Genomic DNA, 27,587 nt, shown 5'->3' with positions numbered 1-27,587 from the left:
TAGCACTTTGAACTACCTGACAATTACAATTTGTACGCTGCACTGATACTATCCATGGAACATTAACGTCTACTTCTATTTGAAATATCTCCGCTTTAATTTTTTTCACCTGTTTTTCACTGGAAAGAAAGATAAAACAAATGAATAAATCACATTAATTTATCAGGCGCATAGACTGTTAACGTCCAAATATGACTCTTGCCAAATCGTTTAATGATGTTTTAACACAGTGGGGAATGTCTACTGGGCTTAACAGATGTTTAAACAGTTACATTATGATCTAAGTATAGATGAAAATTTACAGTCTTTTCTTGTACATACAAGTCACATACCGACTTCACATTATAGCCAGTATGAAATCTAAATAACTAGCAGGGAAATAAGAGATACATGCATCCCTCACTGCTCTCTGTCAAAATGGTTAGACTGTGTCCCACCAAATCAGCTAGCCGAACGGAAAACTCGAGGCATGTCCAGTACACTGATTACTTTGTCCTTTTCAAATTGTTACTTTCATCCCATTACCGGGTAATCACTCTGTGCAGTGAAATCAAATCAGAGCTGAGTGTTATCTGGAAAGAGACATGGCCCCAGCACGCACGGCATGTAATTCCATTTGATGAGTCTGCATATTTACGTTTTTCACAGCAAGCATTCATGTTGTCAGTAACAATTCATGATATGCACAAATGGTTGAGTTCCCGATAGCTGCGTCTGTTTTTATTTTTTCTGCAAAATACCACTTAGACTTTCACCTTCCTTCATTTGAATATTGTACTCCTTTTTTCAGCCATAGATCTACATAGTTTCAGTGTGACATCCCCTAAGTGACATACATTTATCATGATCTTTTGCTAAAAATACAAAAAAACCTGTTTCAAAGCTGCCATGCTTTTGTACAGTCATTAGTACACATAACATAGCAGCTAAACAAAATTACCATCTCTCCTGTACATGTGAGTGACAGAAGTGTTACAGCTTAATTTCACACTTTTTCCATTTTCTTTAAACCCTTTTTCCTGCCGAGCGCCCCTGTCCGTTATCCTGCCAAGTCGGTCAAAACCGGCGCGGCCCCTTTTCCGTGTCTACAGAAGATAGGCTCTCCTGCACGCTTTCCTGCCAGGCATTTGGCAGGAAAATACCGCATTTTCGGGGTACGATTACCGACCATATACGTGTTAGACTTCAAAAATTTTTGCATGCCCGTATAGAGGGGCAACCGCTGATGAGGTTGTGTCCAGAAAATGACGAGGTCACGGGCGTTGTTTGCCCCGCGGGACGTGCACTCTTATGCCGTTTTCTAGCTTACTTTCGCGAAGTAAAGCTCGTTCGCCGGCACGCACGGCCACACCGGGGAAACGTCACCTCTCTCGTGGGTTAGTAGAAGACCCAGGGGTTAGTGCTATGGGTGCGGCAGCACCCTCAAACCTGTCCTGTTTCCCCTGGGTTGTGTCACTTGGCCACGTACTTTGAACGACTTGGAAGAGTCGCACAGTGCAGTCTGCTTTGACGTAGTGTCAACGCATAGTTCCGCCATTGAAGGAAGGCGTGTACGTAGTTTGGCCAGTTCAGTGCACACTTAGCTCGTTAGTGTTACCGTTTCCTAACAGGTTAGTTGTGCAGTTGTTACTAAGGTGCAGTTTTGTACCACCTTAGCTCTGGACAGTGCAACTGCTCTATGCACTAACCCCAACGACAGATGGTTGGTACAACGTCTACGTCGCACGAGCACAGCCTCCGTTGGGCTGTGCCCCTCCCACGTGATACAACGCACGTTCATCCATTACTATAGCGTCCTTACGGATCTGCCAAAAACGAAAGTGGGGGTAAAAACAAAACAAACGAAAATATGCGATCATAGATAGTATTTTATTCGGGAATAATTTACATTATGCCGAACAATAAATATCGGAGTCTGTCTCGACGTCCGAGTGCATGGTCCGTGTTTCAAAAATTACAATCGGGGTGGCAGATCCGTGTTTCAAAAATTATAATAGGGGGAAATTGTACAAAATAATCCGTCTAAACAAAACAAACGAAAATATGCGATCCATAGATAGTATTTTATTCGGGAATAATTTACATTATGCCGAATAATAAATCTCAGAGTCTGTCTCGACGTCCGAGTGCATGGTCCGTGTTACAAAGATTACAATCGGGGGATTGTACAAAATAATCCGTGTTTCAATTTACAATCAGCGGATCGTAAAGCACAAACAAACGGCACAACCGTGCTCAAAATGAGATCATGGTCCTTGTTACTAAGAAGTAAGAATACAGTCAAGCCACTGTTAGGCGAAGCTGTCCCTGTCCGTTATTTACGTCGGGTTCTCTTGCTGATGGGTGTCGTCGGGGCTGTGTGAGTAGAGGTCTGCACGCCAATGCTCCTCTTACCTCGTAGCATCATGCGATGATGAAAAGCCGCAAAACACTCGCCCTCGTGAAGATGAACCCCGCACAGACTACATCCTTTGGACGTCTCAGACAGTCGTCCGCTCGCAGTGGTCTTACCCTCTCTGCTGCATACTTTACAGCATTTCTGCCGCCCCTCCAAACGGCTGACAACGTGCATCGGCTGATTTTGTGGATTGATGTACGAGGCAAGAGAAACGGTGGCCTCGACCTCTCTCACACTGGGCTGCGATCGCCCACAATAACCGCCAATGAGTTGTTTCCCGACACGCAGATGAAACATCTTATGGGTCAGCTTACTATCAGGGTGTACATGCTTGAAGCATATATATGCATTTACCAGGGCAACATCAATCAGGTAACATGCCAGATATGATCCACCATCTGTGGTTCTTGCGCCCAGTGTGAAAGTACTTGCGCTTCTGGTTGGCTCGGTCGACGCCTCCCATGTACCGGCGATAATTATACAGCGACAGAGGCACTTGTCGCCGCTCGTCTCCCTCCCCCACTGGCACGCACTCGAAGGGTGGATAGACCGTATTCAAGATCAGCACCTGAGCGTTACTATCCTGATAAGCAGTGATGTTAAGACGAGAGTCCGTTCTGGTCGTGGCTTTCATATCCCCAACAGACAGAGGAAGGCGCTTCCTCTTACCCGGCGGAATTAATTGAGGGGGCATGGTGCGACGATTACGGCGGTTAAAACTCCCGACCATGTAGATCCCGGTCTCCATCAGCTCTCTAGCAGTAACGACCGTGCTAAACAGCTATCACAGAATAGGCTGTGATTATATCCACAGAATGGCTGGACCAGCTCCATCGTAATTCTTTTCACCACACCTCGCTCCTGCCGTCTCCCATCAGTCCGATCCCTAAATTTCACACCTAGGTACGGTGCAAAGTTAGCGATGTATGCAGTGGTGGAGTCGCACAGCTGCCATATCTTGAAACCGTCTCGATCAGGCTTATGCGGTAATCTCTGCTTAAATTTAGAACGGCCCTTAAATCGCACCATGCCCTCGTCGATGGAGATCTCTCTACCCATCTTATAATTATTTACGCACCGGTCAACTATGGGCTCCATCCATGGATTGATTTTATAAAGGGGATACTCCTGACACCGACGTCGGCGGCGTGCCTCATCAGGATCACGACGTGGATCGTTCTCTGGGTCTGCCAGATGAAAGTATCGCATAAGCTGCTGAAAGCGACTGCGGGTAATCACAGTAGAAATACCCTGGTTTCTCAGAAAGGGATCGCTAGACCAATAATCCTCCACTGATGATTTACGGTCGATACCCATACAGACTAAGACGCCAATGAACGCCTGCACCTCTCGGTAGTCAGCGTTACGCCAGTATTTATCTATTTTCCTAGCGATATATCGCTGGTGGAATTTGGCGTATTTATTAGTCTCGTCCTTGGCCAATCTGATCAGTGTAGCTGGAATAAACTTAAAAAAGTAATCGAGCTCACGGGAGTGGCTGGGCAAGGTGAAAGTCGGTCCTCTCTCATGGTCAAAATCGGTCTCCTCAAATATATTAGCATCGTAGTCTCCGACATACGCCAGACAGGAGGGGTGTCGTCCTCCGCCAACACAGCAGCAACGTCATCATCGTCGTCAGAGCTTGCCTCACCTACATACTGCCTGTCATAAAAGTCATCGTCCTCTGCCGCATCCTCGTCAACCTCTGAGTCGGACTCAGCGGTGATATCACCGTCGTCTGGGCGTCTGGGCCTGGCGGCATCAAGGATCATATCTGGCTCAAAATCAGGTGGGCTATCCTGATAACGAACCCTCCGCACTATCTTTTTCGGCGGGGACATCGCAGCACACGAAACTATGGCAGGAGCGGGCTGGGCAGCCTCTGCTGATGACGAGGACTCAAGCTCTTTCGCACATGGGCACAGGAACCTCTCCTGACGCAGGATGAGGGCTCATAGTAGCAACAGGTGGTGTCTCTCCCGGAGCAGCCGGGGGAGAACCAATGGCATCAGCCGTCTCGTTACTCACTGTCTCACTAGCAGCAGCAGACGTAGTCTGTGCAGGTGAAGTATCTCCCACAAGAGCAGATGTAGTCTCTGCAGGTGAAGTAGTCTCTCCCGGAGCAGACGGGTGAGAACCACTGGCGACCGGTGACCGTCATCATCCTCATCGGCAGAACGATCGGTCTTACGTTTACGCTTACCACTGGGTTTTTCAGCCGGAGATAGCTTCGCCTTACGGGAGCGTTTCTTGCCCGACTTCTTAGAACGTTTACTAGGGACATCACAACGATCGCTACCACTACCGCCCGGAGACTCTGCATCTTTGAGCTTCAGTCGTCTGCTCGCCTTCAGAAAACTTTTGCGGTCCGTCAAGCTCATGTCTGGAACAGTGTCGACAGACTAGCAGGTCCCTCCCTTTTAAAGCCACAGGGAAACAAAGCCCTGGACATGATTGGACGCAGGGGTGTTAATATATGCATCCACCTGTTATTATAATGGACCTACGGCAATCAGTCCACCAACCGGCGCTGACATTCCTACCCGTCATGTAAATTGCCTGTCCGCACCATTTGATATGCTAATAATACTCATTTGCGATGCAAATCCCTCGAGCACTTAGCATAACATAGTCAATGTCATTAGCATCTCAACTTGACATTCCGTCCAGCTGGGTACGTGGCATGCGCACCTGCCACTCAAGGACGTTGGCCCAAGCCCATGTTTAGTACGGGTGGGAAACCCGTCTCTTTAACCTCATGTCCCTTCTAAGTACGCCTGCGCAGGGCGTATTGTCATCCAAGTTGGTGACAAGCCAACCCGACAGATCGCCCATTAAGCAGTAATGGACTGGCCGTCTCGTTCTTGTACGGCAACGAACAGTGCTTCAGCGGCTTGTTTAGGTCATAACCGTCGCCTGCCGAGCGGCTTACCCAACTAAGGCGGTCAAAGATGAAGGATGCCAAAATTGTCAACGGCTGTCTCGGCCTCGTCCGTTGGGCAAACATGGCTCCTTCAAATAACGTGGCCAGCACGTCTACGTCATCAGCGGTGATGACGACCCGTCATTGACGCCCGAGTGCGTAAAACTCGGAATATACCGACAGGTACCTCTACCTGAGTCGGTCATACTACGGTATAAACCAAACACAGGTCTGCCAACTCCCGTTAGACTCGGCCGTTAGCCGAACTTCACAGGGACACATAGGCGTAACAAGTCGGTGAACAACGGTTCACGCACCTAACCGCAGCCGCCAAGTCGGTGAACAATGGTATCAAATTTTGAGGCCATGTTCGTGAATGGCAAGGCTGAGGCGGTGTGTTTCGTTGCACGGCTTGAACGTCTAGAGCCAAGTGCAGCCGACAACGTCCGACATCTGAGTGGGTAGTCTTTTCGAGAAGGTAACAAGTCGGTTAAAAGCGGTGGTTACCCTTCACAAATGTCGCTCAAGTCCGTTCGGATCAGTTCCATGTCAGGGACTAATCAAGCCGAGTCCGTCAAATCCGTCCGCACTTCCCGTCAATCAGGACCAAGTCCGTGATTTTCGTCTCGCACCATTGGCAAAAAATTGCACCGCCAGCTGAGGCGGTCTTAGGCGGTTGCCTTACAGATTAGCGTTGCCGAGACGGTCAATTTCGGCCGCAATCTATGTAGTGCCTCAGAGCCAAGTTAACCCAAACTCCGCTAGAATACGTCAACGTGCTAACCTGCCAAGTACGCTACTCGTCCCCCCAAAAAAACCCAGTCCCCCACCGGGGTGGGGGACTGGCTGGGTAGCTTCCGCACCTTTCCCTGTCGTTGGACTCTCTGTGAACCCATTTCGAGAGCAAACGCCGTTCCTCGCCCAAAACCTGTCCTCGAACGACCCCTAGCGCGAGCAAGGGTTTGCTACACGTAGTTCCGTCGACTAGGCAGGAAAGGGGGTACCAAAAAGTAGCCCGATTTCCACCGCCTTGGCAGGATAACGGCCGTGGCTGCTCAGATTCTAGCTACACCGAATTTCAAGCGGATTTTCACCGACTTGGCAGGAAAAGGGTTAAATATCAAAAACGAAGTCCAATAATTATTTAATAATAGCCATACTGGCAGTCATTTTCCATTCCTTTACATACCTCAGAGCGTGTTTTGCCTTAATCTCCTTTCCAATTATTTTCATGTTTCTTGAGATCTTAATCAGATAAGGAGAACGATATCCCCAATCACGTAACCTCAACTCAAAGTGACCCTATTCAGATAATGCGCATTGGCTCAGGTTTAAGTGATGCACTCATCATTATCTTTACATCTCAATTCACTCTAATTCACAGCCACACTACTTTCCAATACACTTATGAAATTTACCGAAACCGTAGTCTTCCTTTTGACATGTGTAACTATACACAGGTTAGCTGAAAGCTGCGGTTGTGATTTGACAAAATGCCCACTGAAAATTGCACATATGCTACTGTACCCTACCAATAGTATAAAAATAATTAATTTACAATTGCACAAGTGATATGCTTCAACCAGTTGATAAGCAATTACAGGTATTCATTGCTCTTTATAGTGATGTTGCAACCCTGGTGAATAAACTGAGCTCACCTGCAAAGGAACTAGGTGTACATGTGACTTGTAAAAAGACATTTGCAAGCAAAAATGACTTCACATCAAATTGAAGTATTATGAGAGATGGATATGCTACTGGGTATTCGGACCTTGACTTCTTGTAAGTTGTACAGCAAGATACCCATAGTTTCAAAGAGGTATATTTTTCAAATGTCAAAGTGGAGTAAATCCACTTGACTCCTAACAAGACTCTTACTAGGTGACAATTTCACTTTTTTACACTGACACAACATTTCATCCAGCTTAGTTTACGACATGTTTGCTATGCTACCGGAGTATAATTAACCTCTTCAAGTAAAATAAATCTGTTTTTCATATATCCAAGTAAGTGCTACAGGTCTAATGAGCTCACTTCAATCTCAAATTGTTAATCAGCACTTCACGTTTTTCTCCTAAACCGATCTGTTCTATGTGTGCTGTACATTTGAATTGCTGAACAGAAAACAACACATTTTATGTTGTAACATACATGCACGGACAAAATTTCCATCCCAAGGACTGAACTCAATATTTGCTTCAGTTCTCATAAAGTGTATTAAGCTAGAATGCCCATCAAGGAGATATTTAGAACTCTAAATTTTTAGAATACTTCTCTGATCTACCGCTTGCAAATTAAATTCTAAATTTATTCAAATTTTAAATTTATTGAATGTACATGCAGGGAGACAGTAATTAAATAGTGGATTGATCATAACGATATTGCTGGTCGCATTTTTTTCCTAACATAATCAAGACAAAGCAGACAAGCTTTTATATAGTTTATAAGTTGAGCCACTACAGAACCAATGAGATGAAATGGATCCTGGAGACTCCGATTCATATATATTTCAAGCAGTGCCATCATATTTAAATTGTAACTAAGAATATTTAAGTCTGTCTTCCTTTTGTGTCCACCTTCACAGCACCGTTTCTTGCTTTTGAATGCTATAATTGTACATGTTACTAACGTTTTGATTTTTTAATGGGAAAAATCACATTCCATGGAATACTGCACAATCCTAAAATTTTGGATATTGAAGTTTGTTGCGAAAAATACAGTCTATAACTATTTATATGATTTGACTTACACCAATATGAAACTTACATGAATGGAGAAACAAAATAAATAGGATAAGGTTTCTACACAGGCCTGGAAATTGTGTTATTACCAAGCAAGAGATGAGGCGAAGAAAGTTAACATGTGGCCATAGAGGGCGCTATTAAACAAGAGGAGTACAGGTAAATCTTTTCCCCCAATTTACAACAATATGGTCAAACAGAGGGGTTGCTATGTTGAGCATCTGAAAGGTTATGAACAATTTACAAGGCCATCTATTACTCCAGAAAGTGCCTTTCTCATCATTACAAAAATTGTGGAAATTTAAGCCTTTATTATCCTTCCAGTTAAAGGTATCAGTTAGGCTTTAAACATGCAATCATGCCATAATGTTGGAATTTTGTTCAATCACGAAATATCTCGCTGAAAATCACACACATATGACTAGCAAAACCAAAGGCAGGCAAATTTATAGCATATTGCATGTTGTGTCTTAAAGTCCTCTTCGATATTTCAGTTAATTTTAAGTGTCTCACTTGTGTATTGAATGAGACTGATGTTTGAGAGAGAATTTTTCTGCATATGTAAAATAAGCCTGCAACTTTTTCTTTGATGTTGCTCTGCTATCTTTTCCCTACGACATGTTTCTTTCTCTAACATCCTTGAACACTTTTAAAATCATCTATAAAAAGTACAATGTTTATCAAAACGTTATGTTTCTTTTTAATTTTCAAGCAGAACTTACATCAGTACATTTACAGAAAACATTATCAATTGAAAGCCAGAGGCTCCCCTGAGTACAGAATTGTAGTATCTTGCAGTCACTTAAATACTTTTAGGGACAAGCACCCCACTGAAGGCCAAGCTGAAGAATACTTAGCCAATACTGAGCAACATTATAAGGCCAGAAAAAAATTGTGCTGTTCCGATAACTTGACCTACCCTATTTTTTACCTGCTGACTAGAGCTACGTAAACACAGAAAAAAACCCAAAAAACCGTAAAATCACATGTTTGTTATCTCTCATTTGATTTTTTTTTTGAACGAGGATGTCGTTTATGTTTTTATACTTTTATATACCGGTATATAGTATATTTTTCTGGAAATGTTGTGGCCAGTGTTTGATCACCCTGAACCCCTGAAAGATGCACATTTAAAAATAAAAATATTTTGAAAAAAATCCCTGCCTACCTACCTACCCTATTTTTGAAAACCATGTTATCGGAACAACACAATTTATTTTTTTGGCGTACATCAAAAAAGTCCTGGGGGTAAGGCTATATCGGAAGGCCCTACAAAAACCAGATAGTTTTCACAAGATAGGGCCTAATATTCTTTATATCTTAGCTAAACAAAACACATTTATTTACAATTTGTTTGGACCAAATAAGAAAGAATCCAAGCATCTTCCAAATAATCTCTAATAATTATACTTTACGGCCCTGATACGGCTTTTGCGGCCCGAGGTCGTACGGCGGAAGGGCCCGAGCGTGCGAGGGCCCGTACGCCGTACGACCAAGGGCCGCAAAAGCCGTATCAGGGCCGTAAAGGTTTTATCATATACCTTATGAAATGGTAAATATGTAGTTTACATAATATTCAACATAGTTTAGGAGATAAAAACGCGTGCGATATCAAAGATTCATCGCCATTTGTGTAATTTTTTCAGAAATACGATGACTGCTTCCCGTCGCGGATTGACACACATAATGACGTCATTTGTTTACCTGCAGAATTCTAGAACGCGCAAAGCAACATCCGTACTGTACGTGACCAACAGAGATCAAGGCTGAAATCGAGGTGTATGGAGGACAAAAGCGTGTTGTCAGTTTCTGGTAATTTTTACTGAACAGGCACGCACTTAGTATACACAGGATTTCACTAGAATTTAGAAATAAAAGCCGATGTCACCTGCACGGCCCCACTGTCGCCACGCGCAACTACGATCTGAGTGAGCAGACGTTTTCCTAATCTCGCGCTGGCTTTGTGTACGAATGGAACGTTTGCAGATAGCAACGCGCGTAGTAACCAGAATCGAAATAGTTCAGAAATGCACGCGATTGCCCATATTTGGGCACCGGGCCGGGGCGTGATACGTAAAAAAAATGCACGGTTCTGAGGGCGCTTTCTCCCATAGCTTTACACAGGCACGTGAATGTAGGTATATGATAATTATACTTTGCAAACCATATTGTAAATTTTGCTCACCATTCTCTAGAGGGCGCTAGATATTCTGCACACAAATACAGGTCTCTGTCAGGCATTAATTTAGGTTTCTGGGGTAAAATTAACCTTGACATTTTCTGATGGCATGACTGTAGCAACTATAGTAACTGATGGCAAAATTAGCTTTATTAACAAGAGAGGTGTTCTAACCACCTCCAAAGATGTAGAAATATGTTTAAATGAGAATGACAGTTATATCATATCCCACTGCTTTCATATTGATTAAAACTGTTTTAATGTTTTTTTCTGTGTCGGTCACAGGAGTGATATAAAGGAGAAATATAATAAATCTGTTCTGGATAATCCATCAGAAATATTATATTTCCTTGAAAGATTTACCTAATACAGATCAAAACCCTTCCATTAACCTGTTCATCCCTAATTCCCCTTAAACAGGTCCACAATCACCATTGATAACTAGGCTTGGGCCACACTGTGGCAGTGAAAGTGTTAAAAAATACTTGTATTTGTCATAAATGTTAGTATCAGGATACTGGTGGCTGTATTTGCCTTATTTTCAGTGAAAGTTGAGCACAAAATAGAGAGATTGCTGAATCTGCAAAGAGAACACTGTCTTCTTATCTGGGTAGAAGTAACACTTTTTAACAAAAATGGTAGATAATTACCATGCAGTTGTTTTCATATTGATATGCTGAAATGTTATGGAAATTTCAATATGAAAGACAGTCTGTCCTTAACATGATTAGAGACACATGATGGAATATTTACAAATATATTAAAAATGATCTTGTCAACTTTGCATGACTTTTTGCAGGCGTCTTATTTTTAGTAACTTATGGATAAAAATCTTGCAAATACATTACATGTTGATACATTTTAGTTTCAACTTTTGTAAAAGATCATATATGAAAGGAAAAAGGAAATGTAGTATTGAGTAATCTAATCTTTCATAACCTGTATATGTTCACTTGTAAAATTTTTACCAAAAGAGAGAAAGTGCAGTGTTTTCCCTTCAGAAACCACATTGGTTGAACTCTTGCCCAAATTTGAACTTTCATATATCAGTGGAGAGTTGAACAAGATTGTTTTGACACAAAGTCACAATCTTGCTCACGTACGGGCAGATTTCACCTACATGAACAGAGTTGACAGTCCTGAAACAGCTTGAGGTCAAAAGGTCAAGAGTGTGTCAGAAAGTGAAGTTTACTTGTTTGTACTGTGACTTACCTATGGTAGGTGGTGCCTTTTTCAACACTTGACAAAATTATTTTCATACATATATATGCATGTAAGTGGTGGGACAAAGTCTAGAATTATCCTAACCTGTCTCAGTAATATGGTTGTTTTGCTAACATTGGGCCTGTACCTAAATATATCAAAAAACTCATGCCAATGACCAATGTCACATTAAATACAGGCCCTGTAAACACTCAAAATTTTCAATGCAAAAACATTCAAAGGAACAAGTGTCGTATTTTGACATAATCAATGTGATGAAAAATGGAGAAATTCAATGATGACAAAAAATTAACTTAAGATACGGAACAACGCATGTCTATCCGGTTGTCAAACGCTAAAAATCAGATCAGGAAAACTACTATATACACGAAACATGAAAAAAGCTTCACTGTCGTGGTTTTTACTGCTTACTTGTAACCATAATGGCATACACACTAGGGAACCGTTTCTGTACTGTCTAGGTTGTAACCGAGTTATCCTATCTTATACAACCTCCTGTTGGCTCTAAATAAATTGGAATGAGAGTATCTGATCCAACCTCGTTTTTTTTTTCAAGACAATAGACCCACCTTACTATATTTTGCACAGTGGAGAGAGTTCTGTTTATTGGCTTTTGTAGTTGCTGTTGTTGTTGTAAACTTGTTTCGCACACAGTAATTTTGCGCGTCTTCTGCCCGCTTCGATTACCGAATTTCTCACTTACCTGATTCAGATTCTACTTCGGCAGACAGGGCTGAAAGACGCAACGCTACCATCTGCCCACTGATGAGTTCTTGCGATATCGAAGACGGCACTTTCACAGATCCTTCGGGGAGCGCCGCACCGCTGAGCTTCCGTCCATTGCGGTCAGTGCGACTTGATGAGGAGGAACCGACGCCAGAAACGCTGATCCTGCCATCTCGCTCGACACCAATACCATCACTGTCAAGAGACTCCAGTTGGCGCTTGGTTTCATCGGCCAGAATATTGTTGTTGTCGTTACGAGTTGGCGGCAGAACTTCGTCTTCTGTCCCTGACTCTGCAGTTGCTGTCCGTTCGCTCTCACCGTCGACTACCGCGACATCCGTTCGATCTATTTTGTCACTGAGCTCGAGGTTTGGTTCACTCATTTCTCCCGAAGGCTATATTGAGCGTTTGGCGTGCTAAAACATTACCAAGCATACGTCATGAACACGTTTTTCGTGAAATTTATCGAAAAAGTGGTGATGAAGAGCAAGTTCTGTTATCGGTCGAACACATCTCTAGGGTGACAGTTTACCTTCTTCAGTAAGTTGACGGCGCGACGGAAGTAAAATTCACATTGTCCAATTACTCATTTGGACGAAAAACATACCCCTTTTTCAAAATCCGTGAGTGACATAAGCACTAAGATACTGCAGGCAGACGATGGGCAGCGGCACGGGGCCGATAAATTTTCCCAAATTCGTGCGTTCGTAATAAAGTTCTGTTTGAAGGAACTTTACTTTGTGACATCATCGACTCCCTAGGACCTTTGTAAATTTGAGAGCCTGTTCCAAAATATAATATGGCCGCTTCAATTTGACGTAAAGTTGAGACTTACTTTACGTATAATACACGAGAAATGTATACTATCTGTGAAATAAAAGATAAGACGTTAACAAAATTATTGATGTCATTCGGTAAATGGCGAAGTCGTGGTTTTAATATTATATTACCGTTCTACACAAACAAAGCGCCCTCTATGGATGCGTTATGCACGACGATGCGCTCGCTCTGGGTGATGCGTGCAGAAAGTAGGCCAGGCATTTCACCATGCAGTCTGCACGATAACCCGGCTTTTGAGGTGTGGCCGGTACCAGCGATTTGATTGGGTATTGTAGGGTGATTGGCATGTAAGACATCATGTTAGAAACCATTTTCTTTAATGGGTGGGTTCAATCGCTAAGGTATAAATAACAATTAATATTTGTTATCATATGAAGATATTTTACAATAATTTGATATAGTTTGTAATTTATTCACTTAAAATAATTATTTTGTTGATGATTTGCAGACGTTGACAACGTCAGTATGCACGTGTTCTATGACAGTTCAATTTCCAACCCTCCGCATAAATGGTTGATACTTCGACGAGAGTTGACCGCTGTCGATGCTACAACATCAAAACATAATAGCACAAGAAACTCACATGGTTCTTAAAGTTACGGATCAAATTTAAAGCTAATGATGTTTCTAGAGTAGAAATAAAGATAGGTACAAACCGTACAAAAATGGCTTTGTTGGAACGAACCTACATTGAAAGGTCTAAATGTAGCGATCACATGAACATCCCGACCGGTCCAACTACCCGTCGACTGCCGTACTGTCAAGATTCGATGTCTAAAACACCAAAGAGCAGCTGTTTAGCCCCTGCTGATGTGTACCAGCCCCCAAAGAGTACTACCACATTTATAGAAAGCTACAAATTATGCGTCTGTTCTTACTCAAAATTACTGAATCCTGTCTCAAAACTGTCATCCATATAATTTCCTGACGGGCAGTGTCACTGAGTGTGTGAATACCGGATACGATCATCGTTGCATGGACATACCACAGATGATCGTTGACACTCGCTGGAAAAACGACGGCTGGGACTATTATTTTGTTTGGTTTTACAGAGTGTAATGGGCTCAGGTACAGAGATATCGACTGATTACAGATATTGGAAGGTAAATTGCCTGTAGGGCAGTAACGGGCAGCAGTATGACCCTTTGATCGAACACTTGCAACACTGCCCGCGATCGCAGACCAGTTGTGAGATCGACAGAAATTTTAGTTGTTGGGATTTTTTCAACAAATACGGGCTACCACAAGTTTACCTCTGAATGCTGTTGTAATTAGCAACCTCAACTACATTACATTGATACAGAAAATGTGCTCATACGCCGACGAGTTATTCCGTATTGTGCAAGATTTGTGTATTTCGAGTGGCTCGCCGATGAAGCTATGAATGAGCACCCACGAGTGAGTGACACGATAGCTCATTATGCATGACCTCATTATGTCTAGCCTCTAAACCAATAGGCGCAGCTTTGAGATGTCATGTGATACTCTTCATGAGCATTTGTTTACAACATATCCGATTTTCCCGCCACGTCGTTAGCCTGTGTTTTCTTGATTATCTACGCCTATTTTACCTTATTAAGGCATAGCTGATGAGTCATACTTTGAGGGCAATAATAATCAGCTAAGCTGCATTCAAGAAAGTGGTAAGGGATTGGCTAGTACCGCGCTTTGCGCCCTTAGGACTGGATTTGACATGTGTCAATCAATGGTTTTCACTGCAAGTTACTCGAAATCGTGTCAATCAGAGCAATTACCCACGAGGGGGCAAGCCCCCGATGAGTAATATGAAGCTGTATGTTGCCAGGAGTAAACCATTGCCGATTGGAGAGGTTTGCATTAGTCTGATGGTACCTGAGGTGGAACATAATCGGCTTGAAAATTTTAGGGTTTTTCATTGTTTCGCTCAAAAGTTAACTGTGCTGAGAACACATTTTAATGAACCACAGAAACGATGAATCATTTTTAAACAATTAGTAATACCTAAGGCCTTATTTTTTCATACTAAATTGTCTACATGATTTTTAGACCAAAAATTACAAAGTTTCAAAGAGAGGTCCTGTCAACCCCATAGAAAATGTACCCTCCATTTCTTCGTGCAGTGAGGTCACCAGCCGAACGGGCGGGACTTTAGCACCCGTTTACCGTATTGTGGAAGCTATGCCAAAAGTGACACTTGCAGCCTTTTTCAAGCAGCGTCGTGCTCAACAGCATGATTATGCCACAAAATTGACAAAATTTTCATATTTTGCCCTATATTCACACACGTGAATTCGCTCCATTTCTGCCAACGATCGCGTGTCTAGTGACCTAGATGACTTTATTTTACGTTTACATTGACAATGGGGTACGTTTAATCGGCATAGTTTGGCGATTGTCTCTTTAGACCAAAAATTACAAGTTTTGAAAGTTGAGTTCGTTCAAAATCGAGTAATTTTAGCTACCCAATTGAAAATTGATAAAATTATATTTTAAAATATGTATATTGCCAAAACATTTGTCGACAATATTCTTCAGACCTATAGCCGACACTTCCCATCTCAAAAACAGTGAAAATATACCTTAGTTTATGAGAAAACCGCGTCTTTATTTTGGCGATATTGCTTGCTTTTGTTTACTTTCAATGACGCCACTGAAAGACGCCATTCTTGCCTATATTACCCGTCATGCAATGGTACCGGAAAAGCCCGGTCATCGTGCAGACTGATGGAGCAGATGGGTCAAATTGGTGGATTAAAGAGCAAAGATCAGCATAGCTTTTGCATGTTGAACCTTATAGCTCTTGCATGTTGAACCCTCCTGCCTTTCTCTACCGCTCTGTCACTCTCCATCAAATCCTTCCATTGTTTTACAGGCTTTCATTTTACATGCATGCCAGTTCACAAATTAAAAATAAAGGGAAAAAAATCTGCTGCATGCATGTTTTTGAGATTATTGACTTCTGAGAAGACAAAAAAAAGACTGCATGACTGCAGGGTATAGTAGAGATTAAAGTGTCAAGAGGGGGAGCAGAGGGAGGGTAAATACATACCAAGTGGTATGTATTGTCTTTTTTTTCTGCAATTAAGGTAGGGGATTTGTTTACAGTGTATTGGTTTTCTTTGGAAGGCTGAACAAATGCTTAATTTTTGTCCAACAGCAAGTGCTGTGGCATCATAGCAAAAGGTAAACAAGAAAGTCGTACAGGTGCTGTTCCGACAACCCCCCTTTCGTAGGGTGTTAGCAACATTGTTCATTCCCCCAAACTTTTTTTTTCGTAATTCTGGCTGGATCATAAACAGTGTGATCTAAAAGTTATCAGAATAGTGCATTCTTTTAGATTTAAGATATGCCTGATGGTGCGACACTCAAGTCTTCATATTAAATTACATAATTCTCACGTCCTTGCCCCCTTGAAAAAGGTACTCTGACCTAATGGCAATACTGAAATTTCTGTCAGTGACTGAAGACTAAGGGACTGGTCAGTTTCTTCAGCCTGGGGGGGGAGCCGGTGGATTCATGGGGGGGGGGTGTCACCCTGTTTGGTGATAGGAGAGGTCATCATGTTTTTTAAATGCCCAATAGGGCGGGGGTCAGTGTGTTTTTGAATTTCGACACAGGCTCATCATTGCCTATAAAATGCTAGTGTCAGCCACAAATTTCATCATTGAGTTGTATTTTTCGGTGCGCCCTTCGGGCGCGTAACTTTAATAATCAGTCATATTTTTCAGCACGCCCAACTTTAACATATCAAGCATACATACATCAGAGATATATGTATGTTCAATATTTTTCAGCGTGCTCTTCAAGCTCATTACTTTAATATATCAGACATTTTTTGCTCACGTGTTCACAAACGTGAGCATATGTCGCAGCGATGTCTGTCTGTCTGTCTGTCTGTCTGTCTGTCTGTCTGTCTGTCTGTGTGTCTGTCTGTCTGTTGGTCCATTTTCTCAAAAACGGCTGAACGTATTTCAGTCAAATTTGGTAGACATCTTCAGAATTCAAATGGCTAGAACTGAAAAGGTTTTGGTGGGCGTGGCTTGGATATTAATGAAGTTATGAAAGTTTTAATTTTTCTGTTACGCCGCGTATGACAAGTGAAAACAATCGACTGTTTGAGGGCGCTGTGAAAAGTGCTTGTCCAGGTTGGCTACAGCTGGATAGATAGCTCTGGTTTCAACCACGGTCCCTCCGTGTTTCAACCTCGTATTGAACATTAAAAATATGATATTTTATTACTCATTCAACTCACTATTCAAGATAAAATATCGTTTAGCAAATTAGCTTTATCCTTGGTAATTGATTGTTTCCCTCGCTGCTCGATCGCCAGAAATGAGTACATACGTTCTTAGCCCTGCGTACGATGCTGTGTGTTCCGCTACAGCTAATAGCCCCGCTCACCACAGCCCTGCAAAGACCCGTACGTAGAGTTGGTGACTTCAATCCATTTTTGGACTTGACGTAAAAAGCCAAATTACTGCCGAAATTCAGCGTTCTTGGGCCCAAGTTGTATCCCTGCCTACCTCAGCTACTCGATCGCTTCCAAAAATGCCAGTCTTTTATTCTTTTTTCGTAAATAACCGTCGATGTCGGCAACTCTCTCGCTAGCCCTGCGTACGTACGCAGTGTACGCTGTGCATTCCCTGTGTGCGTTCCTAACACACAGCGTACACTGCGTACGTACGCAGGGCTAGCGAGAGAGTTGCCGACATCGACGGTTATTTACGAAAAAAGAATAAAAGACTGGCATTTTTGGAAGCGATCGAGTAGCTGAGGTAGGCAGGGATACGACTTGGGCCCAAGAACGCTGAATTTCAGCAGTAATTTGGCTTTTTACGTCAAGTCCAAAATGGATTTGAAGTCACCAACTCTACGTACGGGTCTTTGCAGGGCTGTGGAGAGCGGGGCTATTAGCTGTAGCGGAACACACAGCATCGTACGCAGGGCTAATACGTTCTCTACCTAGCCTCATGGCATGGAAGTGCTGATGAATAATAACTTTGGGTCAAAGGTATTGAAGTGTCCAATCAGGTTCGTGCACAGAGTCCAAGGCCATGACCTACTTCATGTACTTCTGCACTGTTTTGATTTTGATTCGCCAAGAAACGTATTCGTCATTGTCCATAGAAGTATGTTTGCTCTCCTTTGAGGTTGTTTGTGAAACAAATTCCGGGATAGGCCTTGGAATGCATACGATCGGCATCGCGGCAGTGCATGTAGCTAGCCCTACGAGTATGGCGAGAGTGTCCGGCTTTGGCTACGCCGCCTCCCACCTTCGGTAGGCGGCGTAGCCCCCGGCGTAGCCAAAGCCGGACACTGTCGCCATACTCGTAGGGCTATGCATGTAGCGTACCATGCTTGTGTAACTGCCGAGCTCAACGTGCATTCACGGTTGATACTCGTGTACAATCATGATGTGTTCAATTCTGATGAAGATTCATAAGTCTACTTTTGCAGTCTTTTTTCCGTACGATAATCCCGACAATACGTGTTACTGTTAGACGAGGTGGCCATTTTATGATAAGTTTCAATACTGCACAGCTACATAGCGTCACTATCGTGTGATCGAGGTACAGCGTTGTTGAACGGGATACAGAAACTCTGCAGAGGGAGAAACGATCGTTGACATGAACAGTCAATGTACTTCAGCACGTAGTCCGCAGATAGCGGATCGAGAAAATAAACGTGTCCCAGTAAATAACGGAATATCTATGTACATTAACTCGATATTAATCAATTTCCAGCTCATCGCAAAAAACTGTATTGCAAAGATTAATTTGTCACTGACAAATACTGCACTGTATGGAAAAAAACAGTCTGTAGAATAGTTCAACTTCAAGTGGTATTACCAGAGACAAACACTTGTGTTGTCAATTTTGATTTCATTTCATAAACTTCATACTTCATCGAGTATCGTGTATTTCAGCCTTTGTGAAGCCATTTTATTGATATTTTCAATTTTTGTCTTGGCTTTGTTGTGGAACATGTTGAATCGTCTCCGTGGACATGTAGGCAAAAGTGTGACGGGGTCGAAGTGACTTGGGTACCTGGGGCCGACCAAAACTAGTGTGAATTACTGGGGTCAAAGCGGACAGCGGCCGGGATGACGTGTTCCCCAAGCGAGCTACCTTCAGAAGTCTGTTTCATCGCAAAAAACGTCAACTTTTAAAACCCGTCATTTATTTACTGATGTTATTCTCAGCATCACAAACATATACGCCTCTGCTATGTATCACAGCAAATAGTTATATTTGAGCGCCCCGTAAATGGGATCCTCGTTTTTTTGCGAACCCGGAAGTGTGTCTTGAGCAATGCATTTCCTACCCATAGCGAGGGAAACTGCCCGCGTTCCCATGCTCCCATGCACCCTTTTTCAATGCCAGTGCAACGCCATCTGTGCAAAATTTGTGGTGGTATGCTCCCGTGTTATGGAAAACCTCTCTTATTCTAACAATGACGTAGTTGACTTTGGACTTCGATTTCGTAAATGTGATGTCCATGCAGTGAGTTTGGGTTGGCGCGCTTATAATGCAATCTTCGCCCGCCTGCGGTCCGATATCCCGCATTTATTAGCGATATTTATCTGTTTTGACTTGACCAAAGTTGGCAAAACTTGCTATGTACATAAAGATACTATGATACAAGATTATTGAAAGTCATTTGACATTTTTTTCAGCCAATTCCCAAATGCATATTAATGAACCTTCCAAATTAGGGATATATACTGGCATTTACTGATAAAATTTGGCGAAACATGCTGTGTACATTGATCATTATACCAGGTTAAACAGTATTGAAAGTCATTTTGCATTTTCATGTCAGCTAATTCATAATTTGCATAAATAGCTAACAAGCTTTCACGGTTTGGCATATAGAGCTTGAAGGACTTGACCAAAGGTAATTACACATGCTATATTGTGATACAATGACAGTACTCAAAGAAATTAATTATTTTTATTTCAGCTAATTACATATTTGAATACTTAATGACCTTTAGAATTGATCTGTGGTGAAATTCATTGTGTTGATCATAACACTTTAAATGTAGCAAAGCATGTAGCAAAGGTTCAAACTTGCACATAAATGCAATATATAATGAAACACGTGAGCATTTTCAGTTCATATCTGGTTCAGCATGCCCTTCAGGTGCATGACTTTAATATACAAGGCATATATATCAGAGATATCAGGATGTTTCATATTTTTCGGCGCGCCCTTCGGGCGCCATACTTTAATAAATCAGAGATATCTTGATGTTTGCTAAGTGAAAGTGTACCATTATGAAATCTGCATTTCATATGAAAAGGATGACAAATTCCTGATACTTTTCTGTTCTCTCTATGAGAATTCAGTATGAGAAAGCAACATGCACAAATATTTCACAATATATATTTGATACAGTGACTTATATTAGAGATAGAGAAATGACAAGATATCTTTCCTTCTCATTGATGCAATTATTTTCCTTTGTGTCACAGGTTTTCTGTAGAAAGATGCTTTTTTATGAACAAAATAACAGTTAAAAAGGGCAGTTTTTGTCATTATTAGCTGTGCTTTTATGGTTTCAATGTTACAAGAAAAGGTCCTCTCAGACACTGTACACATCAGATTTGGCTAAAATAGCTCTCTATGGCTCCTCAGGAGATTTATTGGATGGTTGGCAAGTCTTAACACCCATCAAAGTTTTTGATTCACTGCTTTTTCCTCTTTGATATTAATGATTGACATCCATTTCTGTACAACAGTTCAGGACATCTGGTTAAGCATAGAAAGTGTGAAATACATTCACAGCTCATTCAAAATACAGCTCATTCAAAATATACTGTATTCAAACTTTAAGATTGACACTTTGAAATTCCTATCTTACAACTGACATGTCAACAATTTCATTAAAACATAGAATGACTATTTAAAATATAAATATATGTAAAATGTAATATATATATATATATATATATATATATATACATATATATATATATATATATATATATATATATATATATATATATATATATATATATATATATATATATAAAATTATGTCCACCTTTTGTTTTATCTATGTCGCAGCCCGGGGGGGGGGGGGTCACCCTGTATTCGAAATTCGGAATGGGGGGGGGCAGCCACTTTTTGACGTCGGCCAAAAATAATCCACCGCCCCCCCCCCCCCAGGCCGAAGAAACTGACCAGTCCCTAAGTGACTAATAATCAAACCACAGTCCCTCCACCAAAGTGGTGGAGGGACTGTGATCAAACCAACAACGCATCAATTATTGTCTAATACAAATATTTTTCGAACTTTGTCAGTACCTTGCAGTTTAATACATAAATTGTAATGTGACATTGTCACTCTCTCCGACCAACAAGTGTCAAGTTTTTGGACTACTCTATATACCTATATGCGACTTCTTATGCCATATATTGTGTACAAAGTGTGATGAGCGGCATGATGGACATATACAAACTAGTCTCTCTATTATAAATTTGAATTTGCAGTGTTAAGTTGCAAAGTGCTTAACATTGATCATAATAAAAGCAGCAAATGCAGTTTTCTGATTCCTAAGAGACAATTTCAGTTTAATAGAGAGAAAATTGGACCTACTCTGAAATTCAATGTCCCACTCTGACTACTATGGTATTCCATAGAAATCTGATCTTGGAGTCACCATGTTAAAGCAGCTGAACAAATGCATGCATGCACAAGAATACACAAAGTTGTATCTACATTTCTGCTCATGGTTTTCTCTGTACAGCAGTCCATCAGATTTCTGAGTTTAAACCAATCGTTGTGCTCACAAACTGAGTTGAAACCTCACAAACTATGTCAGCAAGAACTGTTGACTGTACAGCAATAAACATTCACTCAGATGAATTTAACATTTGGAAATATCAGTAATAACATCTGCATGTTCATTGATTTTTTAAATTTTTATTCCTGGAAATGGTCCATAATACAATATTTCAAAGTACCAGTGTTATCACATTAGAATGATAACTCATACCATGATAGAGTGTCATGGGAAGGCAGTGGGTATTCAGTATACATGTCTGGGACTCATGTGGTTCTTCATTTTTGAGAATAAATTATCTTTTCCATGAAGATGCCCTCATGACATAATTATAGTTTGCCTAAAAAGTTTGCTTTCTCACACACGCGCTTATGGTTAAATCTGACTTTGACCCCTTTAAGCTCCATTTCCCTGTATGTAGGTTCACCCAACGTCTAGTAGTAAAATGGTTAAAAGTCTGTTTTTCACACCCCCCCCCCCCCCACCCAATACCTGTCGCCACCATGGTTCGGCCCAAACCCATTGTTATCACTGGTGATTGTCGATCTGTTTACACTGTAGTGGGGTGAATGGGTTAGTACATACTTACTGTGGTTTAGACTATCCTCTGCATTTCAGCGCTTGTCATCGTGAGGGACACAGCAAACTCGCTCCTGCAGTCTGAAGTTGGTCCAACATAACTACACATATGCTATTTTTGTAAATATTGCACCTACTCTTTGCAAGAGATGCTGACTTTCAGTTGTTGAACTCAAAGTGAGAGTGATGATGAAAGGGTAGGTAAACTTCAATAAAAACAAAGAACAGAGGGTGTGGGCTGATCATGAAGTGAGTAGAAAATGTTAAATTCTGACAAAAATACATAAGCAGGCTTTTGTGCATGAAAGAAACGAAGTAAACGTGCCACAAGGTGCAAGTTATTGATGTTAGTCTCAGATTATTTCTCTCGCTACGAATCAGGGAAAAAAAATCAAAATTGCAATAACTTGCGGTTCATAAATATCATGGATACACAGTAGCCATGTGGGAAAGACGTGATGATGCTTCTGTACATATACAAACCAAGATTTTCATCCTTCAAAAACACATATCACACAAGTATCTCTTCATTCCAGTTCACCTATTATTTTGGTTTGTTATCTTTTCTAGTTAGCCAAAGAGATTTTCAGAAAATAAACTGAAAACTTTTTTTGACTTGTCTCAGATTACATAGAATCCAAACAAACCAATAAATAACCATGGCCGTGAACACAGTTTTGACTTTTAAAATAAAGATATTTACTGTCATTGAATAATTTTTTCTTCACTAGATGTAAATTAACATTACTGTCTAATAAATGAATGGCCTTACACATGTACATTGTGTAGAATCTATTCTTTTGACTGTAAATCTTCTATTTTTACCCTTCCCATAAAAGATCCCAGGCAAATCCAAAGAAATCCTTTGGATGCCCAAACTGTTAGACAACAACACCATTGAGTAGACTACCTATGCTAAAGTTTCAGTCAATATGACATAATATACTTCACTCTTTTGATATTCTCTGTATGGAGTTTATCATGTGAAAATGTATTATTTGAGACATAACATTGATACAGCTGAAGAAAGCTTGCCCAAGGAGGTTGATCAATGTCAGAGAATGTGCAAAACTTGGGATTTTCAGAAAAAAATTATTTCCACTCTTTACTTTTAATAGTAGTCTGCTCCTAATGTATAGTGATATGACACAGTTTTGTATTTTCATTTACAAATAATAAATTTTGTCTTTCCTGGTGGCAGTTCTGAAGATTTCTTGGCATTGAGTCCAGAAGGCTGCTATGCAAATCACACAGACTATGGCATCATGGGATATTCTATTTGCATAATCACATTTGGAGCGAGAAGTGAGCAAAAATGGAGAGACTGACACCACTGTACAGTACAAACTCCAAAGGCAAGCTTTTCCAATTCCTCAGCATAGATCATGAGTAGCACATGTTAAAGTGGGAAAAAAAAGAAAAGATTTTACAGTTCGCTTGGTTTAAGTATCCACTAACATTACACTTTCATTTCTCTTATCAAAACAAGATTCATACTGAGTCCGGATGCAACCATCATTTCTTGACTGACTTTTGAAAAGAAATATATTTAAAACACCACCTTCTTTTGTACCTGATAATATATTACAAATCAAAAGCTTGGGGAGAAAAAAAATCAATGTCTCATTTTTAAAATGTTCAATCCCTTAATAATTAACAGTAGAGTCATTGGTACCAACAAAATAACTACATTGCTGTCCACTGTTGTCAAGAAAAGATGTGACATTCTAATTGGCAAAATAAAACACACTGATTTCAAGTACAGATGCTTTGAAAGAAATGCATTATATAGATCATCTACAGGCACATCTATAAAGATCTCTCCCAAATACACAGGGGATGACCTTGGCCTACTTACATATTATTGGTATCATTAGCCAAAATACAGTGAGTGACTACATGCCCGCCAGCAGCGATGTGAACCATATATTATATTTTACACACAGTACCAGCCTGTGGTACATGATAAGATTCTTCTATAGGCTGAAGGTGCCTGCTAAAGGGCTACCTAGGTTGTTGATAAGACGCAAACATATGCAGTATATGCAATTTTACTCGAGAGTGAACACACACGGTGACAACCCAGGAGCGAATTTTGAATCTTGTTGGGATAAAGAGCCACAATATTTGTGCACTTTTAAAAAAAAAGCTTTACAAATATTTCAGAAAGAGTTTTTTGTGTTGTGTGATGCAATGACACTAGGACATTGCCTGTACACGTATCAATGGTTCATGCACCACAACACCATTGATACATGTACACAGTTTGGCACCACACAGTTTGGAAATCATAATATTTGCAGTATGTTTCAAATGGATTTTTGTGACATTTGGGGATGTCAATTGGGAAACCCGCAGAGTCACGGCATGACAAGATATGTTATGGGTAAATGAGGCACAGAGTCAGCTCAGTATGGCACATCACTTGGATGCAGAGTAAATGTACTGTACAACTGCATGATAGGTGGGCTGATGTGCAGCGTCTCGGAAGCTGTTATCCCATTGGGTGGCTGAATCTTAAAGTTATAATTGAATAATACAAATAGACTCCCTAAGTTGCTGTTAATAGTGACAATTGACCAATGAGATATAACCTTTGGAGTACGCTGCACATCAGCAGGGATAGGTGGCTGTGTTCGACAACTAGAATACTACAACGGAAGTTACAACGGATATGGATGGGCAGGACTAGAGGACCATCATCATCTGAGAGTACACGACATTTAGCTAGGGAATTGGCAGGAAGGCATTCACAGTACCATGGTGTGCAAGCATGGTCAGCGAAAGTCCAGAATGCTATAATGAAAGACTGGCAGTTTGTACTAAATCTGATAGGAAGGCTTTGAGGAGCGCCACCATAAGGCGAGGAGGAGAAGTTACTGTTTATAATAAACTCATAGCTGCACATAAGATGCTTTGATGCACTACAACACCAATTTCTATCATAGTAGAGTTCAGGAAGATAGCACTAGGACATGACAGAGGAGGACAAGTTGGATGAAAGAATCGGTATAGCTGGGTGTGAAACTGGCCTCAGACCAGTGCTCAGCAGTGGCTTGTATAGAGGAATACACTATGTAGAAAAACATTTTGTACGGTTGCATTGGCCTTAGGCCAATGACAATGCTTAAGGTAGTATGCGCCTCAAAAGTGAAAGACTTAAACTTTCCTGAATGAAACTTTCAGCGATACTCTTACCAACTCAAAAATAAAAATCAGCAGTCACCATACAAATTTTGGTACATTTACCTATATTTGAAATTCAAAATGGCCGCCATCCCTCTGTTAACCCTATGGGGAAAAACTTTTTTTTTAATTTTTCAAAAAACTGAGGCCGTGAAAATATTTCTTACTCCAAGAGCTTTAAAATGAGCCCCCACAAGTGGTAGATCAGAACGGACTCTGAAAGTTTGGGAGTCAAAAAATATCTGTCTGCAAGTCACATTCTACCTTAAACATAGTTGTGTGCAGGTGAGCAAGGAGAGAGCACTGACATGGAAGATAGCCTATAAGGTGTGTTCCAGCTTCTGAGAAAATTAACATTTATCAGCTGAAAGCACTGTGATGCGTCAGAGGCTAGAGGGAGCAGGGGAGCATTGACTGTTCAGAGACCTCAAAAATATATACACAGGATGACAACAGAACTACGAGCAGCTTAGCAAACACACTGAGTAGAAAACGGAAACACACAAAATTGGTAAATTTCAAATTTTTTTTCTTTCAATAATTTACCCTGATAAATTTGCTTACCGGAGATACAATAAGAAAACAATGAAATGACTGCCATTCTGATAAAGTCTGAAATGTTCAGAAACTTATAATCAAAGGCAACGAGGAATACTAGTTTATCCATGGATGTTTTGTCTAATATGGTGCTCTTTTCGACTACAGTACTTGCGAAACCTGAAAAAAATGTATCCTGACTCAAAACCCGTTGGTGGAGTGAAATGCAATATTCACTGCCAACACACCTCCTATCGGTCAGGATATCCCTTCAAGTTTATGCTTTCTCACCAAAAAGGTACAAAATCTGATATTTGAAAAGCAATTGGCATCCTATTTTACGTTTTGAAGCTCAGAGTTAGTAAATTTTATTTCAAGAAGAATCTGTGTAAGACCGCCTTACACCGCAATTGCACCCTATACAGTTAAAGTTTTTAAGACTAGGCCCTTTTCTTGAACCCTACAACTTGTACCTTGAAGTGCACATTCTGTAATTTACAGCAGTGAGAGCCTCAGATTCAGATTCAGAAGAAAATTGACATCTTCAAAATACGTTTCATACTTTACCATGTGAAGAAGTCATGAGACTGTTTCAAACAAAAAATGCAAAAACGATTTCACCATGTAATATTTCTAAAATTGAAAGCAATTGTCCCCGGTATGTATTGAATCAGCCATTTTGAAATTCACAATATTTTCAGCATTGATTTACTTCAATCTGCATCAGATCTCTAGACTTCTATATTTCCATGGTGTCCTTTTTTTTTTACTTTCTAAATTGCTTGCTATTTTAGGGTCTTCCCTGAGCAAAGTATGAACAAATATTCAAGATATGTTTCTGAGGCACACACTACTAATACACAACGATGTACGGTCAGAGTGTCCGAGTTGCTAACTTGTTCAGCAATCAGAAGGCCGCTGCTGATAGTGCAAGACATACACACGCACACGCAAATATAAGGACAGCCGGGAACATGAGATGAACAGTACAGAGTCAGGTTTTTGTGTTTGTTAGGAGTGACTGGTACAGTTCTTGCACTAACTGTCTGACAGGTACTTGCCTGTGGACAAGGAAAAACACAAAGCCGTGTGTCAGTCGTCACATGTTCTGACTTTCAGAGTAAGTGCTTCAAATGGGGGAAAGCTGTGTTTCACAGTTTGCATGTCAAAGGGTGTTCACATGTAGCTGTGACTTTTGGTGATATTTTCATTATTGTACATCTGTTCTGCACGACAAATACAATTTCTTATTCTATCATAAAATTGGAATATGAAGTATTAGTCTCACCAACAAAACCCAATTGAGAAATGAAATCTGGTCTTGACTAATATTTAATGATCCACATTAAAGGTATACAGTCACCTGTAATCTAAATATGCCCAGATATGGTCAAAGGGGCATTCCTTGGTATTCAAAATGCCCATGTGAGGGCGCTGTTTTTAAAAAGCAGCCACCCGCTTAAAATCTGTGATTGGTTAGATT

General features: G+C 41.0%; 2 protein-coding genes across 3 annotated transcripts in view; both read right to left on the bottom strand.

Annotated features, from left to right (window-relative positions):
- The window catches only part of LOC139138875 (solute carrier family 4 member 11-like), a 72,754-nt gene extending 60,032 nt beyond the window's left edge, over positions 1 to 12,722 (bottom strand). The window contains exon 1 of the mRNA XM_070707449.1: positions 12,169 to 12,722. Coding sequence (XP_070563550.1) covers positions 12,169 to 12,574 — 406 coding nt within the window. The 5' untranslated portion in view covers positions 12,575 to 12,722. The remainder of the gene's footprint in view (positions 1 to 12,168) is intronic.
- A 10,334-nt stretch (positions 12,723 to 23,056) lies between these two features.
- LOC139138874 (F-BAR domain only protein 2-like) overlaps positions 23,057 to 27,587 on the bottom strand; it is a 59,449-nt gene continuing 54,918 nt past the window's right edge. For both annotated transcript variants that reach the window (XM_070707447.1, XM_070707448.1), the window contains one exon: positions 23,057 to 27,165. In XM_070707447.1, coding sequence (XP_070563548.1) covers positions 27,143 to 27,165 — 23 coding nt within the window. In that variant the 3' untranslated portion in view covers positions 23,057 to 27,142. The remainder of the gene's footprint in view (positions 27,166 to 27,587) is intronic.

The sequence above is a fragment of the Ptychodera flava genome, chromosome 8 (genome assembly GCF_041260155.1).
Source record: "Ptychodera flava strain L36383 chromosome 8, AS_Pfla_20210202, whole genome shotgun sequence".
Lineage (NCBI taxonomy): Eukaryota > Metazoa > Hemichordata > Enteropneusta > Ptychoderidae > Ptychodera > Ptychodera flava.
Note: the sequence above shows the minus strand (reverse complement) of the source record. Positions and strands in the feature narration are given on the sequence as shown.